Source organism: Dasypus novemcinctus, chromosome X (genome assembly GCF_030445035.2).
Source record: "Dasypus novemcinctus isolate mDasNov1 chromosome X, mDasNov1.1.hap2, whole genome shotgun sequence".
Taxonomy (NCBI): domain Eukaryota; kingdom Metazoa; phylum Chordata; class Mammalia; order Cingulata; family Dasypodidae; genus Dasypus; species Dasypus novemcinctus.
The window spans coordinates 80,199,117-80,207,270 of NC_080704.1; the positions used below are offsets into that span (position 1 = coordinate 80,199,117).

Below are 8,154 nucleotides of genomic sequence, written 5' to 3' on the forward strand. Positions count from 1 at the left end.
GCCAAGAAGTTAGTAGGTCTCTTAGATGTTGTGGTGGTTTGAAGCTGTATGTACCCTAGAAAAACATGTTCTTAAATCTAATCCATTCCTGTGGGTGTGGACCCATTGTAAGGACCTTTTGATGAGGCTACTTTAGTTAAGATAGCCCACCTCATTCAGGATGGGTCTTTTTTTAAAAAAAGATTTGTTTTTTATTTATTTCTCTCCCCTTCCCCATTCCCCCAGTTGACTGCTCTCTGTGTCCATTCGCTGTGTGTTCTTCTGTGGGAATCTGTCTCTTTGTTGGTCAGCTCTCCCTGTGTGCACGGCGTCATTCCTGGGCAGGCTGCACTTTTTTCGCGCCGGGCAGCTCTCCTTATGGGGTGCACTCCTTGCACGTGGGGCTCCCCTACGTGGGGGACACCCTTGCGTGGCATGGCACTCCTTGCGCGCATCAGCACTGCGCGTGGGCCAGCTCATCTCACGGGTCAGGAGGCCCTGGGTTTGAACCTTGGACCTCCCATGTGGTAGGTGGACGCCCTATCCATTGGGTCTTAATCCTCTTACTGGAGACCTTTAAAAAAAGAATGGAGAGAGAGAGAACCAATGGAAGCAAGAAGCTGAAAGCAATGAAACCTGGAAGGGGAGACACCAGGAGATGCTGTCATGTGCTTTGCCATGTGGCAGAGGAGCCAAGGATTGCAGGCAGCTGGTTTTCAGGGAAAAAAGCATCGCCTTGATGGTGTCTTGATCTGAACATTTTCCTGGCCTCAAACTGTAAGCTAATAAATTTCCATTGTATAAGCCAACCCATTTCATGGTATCTGCTTTCAGCAGCCTAGGAAATGAAACCAGGTGTCTTATTTATACCCAAGGTAACATGGAAACTAACTCTGAGACCCAATGTTCACCATCTCTTAGCTCCTGGAACCCTAAAAGGATGGAAAGCTGAGGACACAGAAATACAGCTCATACCATGGTTATTATGTCTGGAACTTACTTTCAAAGGGCTCAGAAAAACAGAAGTGGGGTGTACATATATATATATACATAGAGAAATAAAGCAAACATGGTGGTATGTTAACAATCACTGAATCCAGCTCATGTCTGTATAGGTGATCAATGTACTAGTCTTTTAGATTTTCTGTATATTTGAAACTGTTCATAACAGAAATTATTACAAAGAAAAAGAGTTAGTGCAAAAGTGCTAAGGCAGGAGAGTAATTCACATGTTCAAGAAATAGGTTCTACAGAATCCACGCAATGGTTTGGGCATCCTGTTGACTGCTTTGAGAGTGAGCCATGCTGTGCATCAGCACCCAGGCCCCTCTGACATCTCCTGAATGAGAAACAAACAAGGGATAATTAATAAAGCAGTTTTTAAATTTGTGATCCATAAGTAAAGAAAGAAATAGAAAAGAAACAGTCAGGAGACCAGTATAGCTGGAACAGAGGGAGTCAGGGAGTGTAGTGGAAGATGAGAGAGGCCAAATTGTGAGAGCCTTGAAGTCTCGTGATGACTTTGGGTTTTAGTCTGAGAAGGGAGCCATTAGAGCATTCAGAGGAATGACATCATCTGACTTAAACAACTTAGCAGGATCCCTCTGGCTGCTAAAGTTGAGACTGGAGGGGGCAAGGATAGAAGCCAGATCAGTTAGGGGCTAGTGCTCTCTAGATGAGAGGTATTGATGGCTCAAACTAGGGCAGCAGCAATGCAGAGGATGAGAAGCAGTCAGGTATTATTTGGGCAGAGGGAAGGCACTGTGCTATTATTTACTTGTTTATTTATAAGCTTACTATGAAAAATTTCAAACATATACAGAAGTATAGAGAGAACAGTCTAATGAACCCCTGTGCCCATCCCCCAGCCATTTGTCCATTAGTCTGCAACAGGTTAGGTAAAGAAGCCCTGTGGGGCCAAATCTGGGCTTCTGAGATCCCTGGGCATGCTTCCTTTTATGTTAAGACTCTACTTTGCTCAGTTCTTTGACAAAACCCTGTTCCCTGTGACTCTTTTTTTTTTTTACTTCTTTTTATTGACTTTGTAATAATATTACATTAAAAATATATATATGAGGTGCCATTCAACCCCACCCCCCCACCCCACCTCTCCCCCCCCCCAGCAACACTCGTTCCCATCATCATGACACATCCATTGCATTTGGTAAGTACATCTTTGGGCACCTCTGCACCTCATGGTCAGTGGTCCACATCATAGCCCATACTCTCCCCCATTCCATCCAGTGGGCCCTGTGAGGATTTACAATGTCCGGTGATTGCCCCTGAAGCACCATCCAGGGCAGCTCCATGTCCCAAAGACGCCTCCACCTCTCATCTCTTCCTGCCTTTCCCCATACCCATCAGCCACCATGTCCACTTTTCCCAATCCAATGCCACCTCTTCTATGTGGATATTGGATTGGTTGTGTCCATTGCACCTCTATGTCAAGAGGAGGCTCAGATTCCACATGGATCCCTGTGACTCTCGACTCCAATCCCAGGATCCATCCACAGGTAGAGACACTGCTTCATACCACAGCTTCTCAGCAGGTCTTTCATCCCCTGCTGGACCACAGGCCTGGACATTAGGGATGACCATCACTGAACAGACCCTAGTTAAACATGCTAAATGGGAGTTAGAAGATGGGTGTTTATAGATTTTTCTTGCTTCAGACAGGGAAATATGTCCAAAGCACTTTCTCCCCTAATCCTGTGGTGAGAGGACTTGAGTAGTCTGCAGCAAGGTGTTAAATGAAGGTGACCGTGAATACAAATCATAGGTAGTGGTTAGTTCAGGAGCCATTTGGAGATGTCTGGCATCACTTTGGGTTATCATAACTGGGGGTGGGGGTGCTCCTAGCATCCAGCTGAAAAAGGCCAGGGATCACACAGCAGAGAGTCTCTCCAAACAAATTACCTGGCTCAAAAAACCAACAGCATCAAGGTGGAGAAATTCTATCCGGAAAGGTATCTAGCAGGAAAGACTCTGACCCTATCCCTTAGCCCAGGTTTGCTGCCCTGCCTATGGGCCTTGTTCAAACAGTTCCACCTGATTTATGTTATGGTGTTAATCCCCCAGAGCTCTGCTTTATCCCCATGTTCGCATGACCTGTTTTCCCAAGTAAGGTATGTTCTATCTCCCACCACTTCCCCTGCCCAGCCTATTAGAAACCTGGGAAGATACAGATCATAAAATGCCCGAGAATTCAACCTACTTGTCGCATTAAGTAAAACAGCACAAAATTGTAAATTAAGAAAAAAAAACTCAGGAGGCAATGAATCATGCTTTATTTTTAGTCACATGGCATTCTTCATTCATGTTAACTAAAGACTATTTCACCCACTGCTCTGTTTGGCTGCCAGTCTCTTGTCTCTCTCTTCCGCAATGGTGAGGCGGATTCCTTTTCCTCGGGGAAGAGAAATCCATGGTTTGTTGCCCTGGGGGAGAAACAAGGAGAATCAAAATCTACACCAGTAGCTTGGCCCGTGTTACATTTGCCATCTCCTTTAACACAACATATTTACTGAAGTGAGTCAAAGTTAAGTAGTGTCCAAGGCTAACTGAATTTTCAAGAACATATCCACAAATAATTTAAAAAATCTAACTATAAAGTACATTTACTCTAGTCCTCTGTAAGCCCTACCTGAGGTTTTGCACATTTGAGAGAACCAGCAGTGCAGGTGCTACAACCCCAGGGGATAAGCTGAATTTACATTTCTCTGAGGAAAGGAAGGGAAACCCAGACTTACTTTGCCAATAACGAAAATGTTGGAGAGCCGGGTGGCAAAGCTGTTGCCATTGGCATCTTTCACATGAACCACATCAAAAGAGCCAGGATGTCTCTCTCTGTTGGTGATCACACCAATTCTTCCAAGGTTAGCACCTCCAGTCACCATACACAGGTTACCTAGGCAGGAAGGAAGAAATTAGTTTCTTTATTCTTCATGGAAACTTAAAACCCAATGTAACAAGCAGCCCAGAGACAGGTCTAAAACTTAAAGTTGAACAAAGACATCTAGCTTTAGTTTTCATCAGGTGTGCACCAGAATCACCTGGAAGACTTTTACAAAAATACCCGTACCCAGGCCCTGTGTAATTAACAATGCTTGATTAAATTTAGTTTAGAAAAGCTTTATGCCAATGCCTAAAAGGCAGTACAAAGAGGATGTCCAGAGAGTAAAAGCTGCTTACCAGTGTCAAACTTTATGAAATCAGTAATCTTGCCTGTCTCCAAATCAATTTGAATGGTGTCGTTCACCTTAATGAGAGGATCAGGGTAGCGGATGGTGCGAGCATCATGGGTCACCAGATGAGGGATTCCTTTTGTGCCTACAAAGATCTTCCTCACTTTGCACAATTTATACTAGAAATACGATAGGCATTTATTTAGCGTGGCTCACATAGTGTGTGCCAGAGTGCACAAAACAGCTTTCAAAGTCACAGGTAAATATTAATTGATAATGCAATTAAAAAATAAAAGGAGAACAAAAACAAAAAGTAAAAGCTAAAGGTAACAATCCTACCACCATTATCCTCTTTCTCCAATACAAATTCCTTTTTCTTTCCTGCAAGCCTAGCTTTCCTGCCCTTTACCTGGTCTCTTGTAACAAGTGCTTCTTAATGGCTACCTCTACCTCGTGCTTGAGCCTAATCTCACAAACTGTATTTCCAGTTTGACCAACCAAATATTTCACAGAACCTTTCAACTTTGGAGTTTAACTGATACTCTTAAATAGCAAATCAAATCACCATGATGGCACTGGACAAGCCCTCCAGCCTACTGATAAAAAGGCAGTACAATGAAATCAGGAGTGGAACCAATTGAATTAACCTTCATTTACAGCCAATAATCCAAGTTTTGAACTTTTGTGTAAAACCATCAGGGCAAACTGGATTAAATAATCAAAGGCTACAATCTGAGTTATCTTAAAATGAGCTCCTCAAAGATGATAGTCCCCCATCAACACTTTACCCTCCCCCAAAGCAAAAGCTAGACTCACAAATACAAACATGGCCAAGGGCCAATTAGATAGGATTAATGGAATTTCAGGTCCTTTATCCTTAAAGGACCCATACTTCAGGTACCCTTTAAACATTCTTAGAGAGCATCCCCTTAGCCTCTAAAACAGTACAAACAAGAGGTCACTGTTCAACTGGAATTCAATTCCGCCATGAAAGAGAATGCAAACAATCTGTTAAAGTTAATGCTTTCCTGTATTTAACAATTGTCTACAATGACCATGAAATTGTGTAATCAGAAAATGGTTACCCATTAAAAAAACAAAAACACCAGGTCCTCCCATACCTACACCTGGTTCCACCTACCTCACCATAAAGGATCAATCCACGTACTAACTCAGGCTATAATTTAAAACCAATTAACTGTACTGGGTAAAGACCCAGGCAGCTTACCTTGGCCTCCTCAGGTGTAATACGATGAACAGCAAAGCGACCCTTGGTATCATAGATCAGACGGAAATTCTCTCCGGTCTTGTCAATGCTGATGACATCTGATTTCAAACAGTAACCAAAGTTACTATGGTGATCCCTCACTACCTCATGCTAAGCAACCACCAAAACACTTTAAGAAAAACCGTGTGTGCTTCCCATTTCACACACCAACAAGGATTCCCAAGATCAATGATAATGGGTAGCTAACCTGTTTCAAAACCATTTTTAGGACTTCATTTAAAATCAAAAGTGAATTGAAATTTGGTTTTAAGAAATGGTTCACAATTACTTGCAGACCTATGGAACTTTCCCCACACATCACTTTGTGTGTAGGCTTCCGAGCAGTTCTCCAAATTCCTATACAGTCACAGGAAACCAAACAAGCACACTACTATTCAACACAATCAACGTTTTGGAGAGGTAGAAAACTACTTACCCATAAAACCAGCAGGATAAGTTATATCAGTTCGGACCTTGCCATCAATCTTTATGAACCGCTGCATACAAATCTTCTTTACTTCATCTCCTGTCAGGGCATATTTAAGCCTGTTCCTTAAGAAAATAATGAGCGGGAGACATTCTCTCAGCTTGTGCGGACCAGTGGATGGACGAGGAGCCTGTAAAACAAAACGGTTAGAAAAATTACTTCTAACTATTGTCGGTATTAACTGAAGCCAACCTCCCAAGCCCTGGAATACATTAAACCAATATCAGATTGTGTCCATCACACCCCATCATTGATATTTAAGTAAGACGCTAAAATCTTACGAAACTATTACGGATCTTAAGCCTTCACAGCACTTTTTTAAAAAGAGGACCAGGGCCACCAAGAACATTTTGAATGCATTTAAATATACTAGATGTCATTTCTTAAGGGTCAAAAAAATGATACTTACAAACACACCAGTCAGTTTGTCCAGCATCCAGTGCTTTGGAGCTGCTACACGCTTCAAATGCTTCTTGGGACCACGAGCCTGAAGGAATTTTAGATTGTAATATTGTTAAATTATAAGTTTTTCTAGAACAACTTACAAGGCCTAATGTGGAACTTCTTGAAACAACTGACCCTTACTTTCCTCTGGCAAAATGAGGACAATATTAAATTCTCATACCACAACCTTCTTAAATCGTAACCAGCCTTTCATTCTATGCTATCTTTAAAACCCGTGCTAAGTATTTTTTCACCTTACTGCTCAAGAGTGGTGCTGGGACTAGTCAAGTTGCCTCTGTTTCCAGAGGTTTTGTTCCTTCCAGGACACCACGCTGGTGAAGTTAACCGGGGATGACCTGCGACACACACCTGGACAGCAACGAAAACGGACCAGAACCTCCCTGTGCAATTTGTTGATAACTTGAACAATAAAGTTCTCACGATATAACCACCAGGTTGACACGGGTGGTGGGATTAGTCTGGCCTCAGCATAACCACGTGATACTCCTTCGCACACGGAAACCAGTTTTCAGTTCAAAATGTTGTAGTTTACTGGTCACACAAGGCGGCACGCCGTGCCAGAAAGCAAAGCTGTATAAAATCTTTCTCCGCCAAGCGTCCCCAGAGCGGCCCGTGAAAAAAAGTTCCTTTGTCCGGGGCTCGTGGGCTGCGTGGCCGGACGTGGCCACGCCAGAGATCGAGGCCGACCTGCTAGCGGCGCGGGTTCCTCCCCTCACCCCCCCACCTTTGTGGCCGGCGGCTGTTGTCGCCCTGGAGCCCACCCAGGCCACCGCCCGGAGGCCGCGCTCCCTTCGCCTCCGCTCAGCCACCAGCTCGTGGAAGCCCCGGGCCCCAGGAAACCCCAGCACAGGGAGGATGGGGGCTGATGCGTCCCAGGAGCTCACTGACTACGCGTCTTACCATGGCTGCGCGAAGCACGCAAAGAGGACGGCCTTCTTCCGGTGCGCCTAGAAAATGGGGTCGATGGCTGCGCGCGCCGGAATCTCAGACGCTCCGCCCAGCACAGCCCTGTCCCGGAGCGCCGAGACTCTAGTTTGCCACCTGCTGGTAGGAGGTCAGATGGCCCTAGATGAGACGCTACCGCGGAAAGAGGGTTGTCTCCTAAGCACAATTTCCTCCCTCCCTCCCTTTTTTCCCTCATTCTTCCTTCATCACGTATTAGGGAGCGTCTCTTGTGTATCTGATTCTGTGCTAGGGGCTGGAAATACGAAGATGAAGTAGATGAGTTCCCCTTGCCTTCAGGGAGAGTGCAAAATGACACTGCGGCGAGTCCCATCGTTGTATAATTAATAGAATATTTTGATGAATTTTAAACTTTTTAAAAAACATATTTTGTGTGTTCTGTCTTTCGGATTTCCTCGAGCCAGCCAGCCTGCCCATACCGCGAGTTGCAAAGAGCCCACAATTTTTTTTTTCTCTCCTGCTCCTCTGCAGACTATCGAGGCCGATGGGGGAATAGAGAGTGGGGGGATGGGTCCCTGCTTGAAACTTGGCACCCTGCCCCTCCCTTTATGTATTCATTTGGCACTTATCATAGAGTCTGAGAGAAGAGGGGACATTAGAGATATCTAGTAATCTAACTTAAACCTAGATTTGATCATGCTATTCCCCTGCTTCTGAACTGCCTTCCCCCTCCTCGTTCCCTGGCCCCGCGGGATCAGGACCAAACTTTGGCTGTCCCATCACCTGTTTCCCCTCCCGCCTAAGTTACTCCAAACTATTTCTGCTCGGGAAAGCTGGCTCTTCCAAGCCTCCTGCCTTTGAACCTGATG

General features: G+C 44.7%; 1 protein-coding gene across 1 annotated transcript; it reads right to left on the reverse strand.

The window, feature by feature from the left end:
* Window positions 1-3,243: 3,243 nt before the first annotated feature.
* RPS4X (ribosomal protein S4 X-linked) lies at window positions 3,244-7,374 on the reverse strand. Its single transcript, XM_058291026.2, has 7 exons — window positions 7,283-7,374; window positions 6,327-6,404; window positions 5,867-6,047; window positions 5,392-5,489; window positions 4,171-4,342; window positions 3,729-3,886; window positions 3,244-3,416 (listed from the first exon to the last, which is right to left on the reverse strand). The coding sequence occupies exons 1-7, from the start codon at window positions 7,283-7,285 to the stop codon at window positions 3,315-3,317; spliced, it is 792 nt and encodes a 263-aa protein (XP_058147009.1). The 5' UTR covers window positions 7,286-7,374; the 3' UTR covers window positions 3,244-3,314.
* Between the last annotated feature and the right edge of the window lie 780 nt (window positions 7,375-8,154).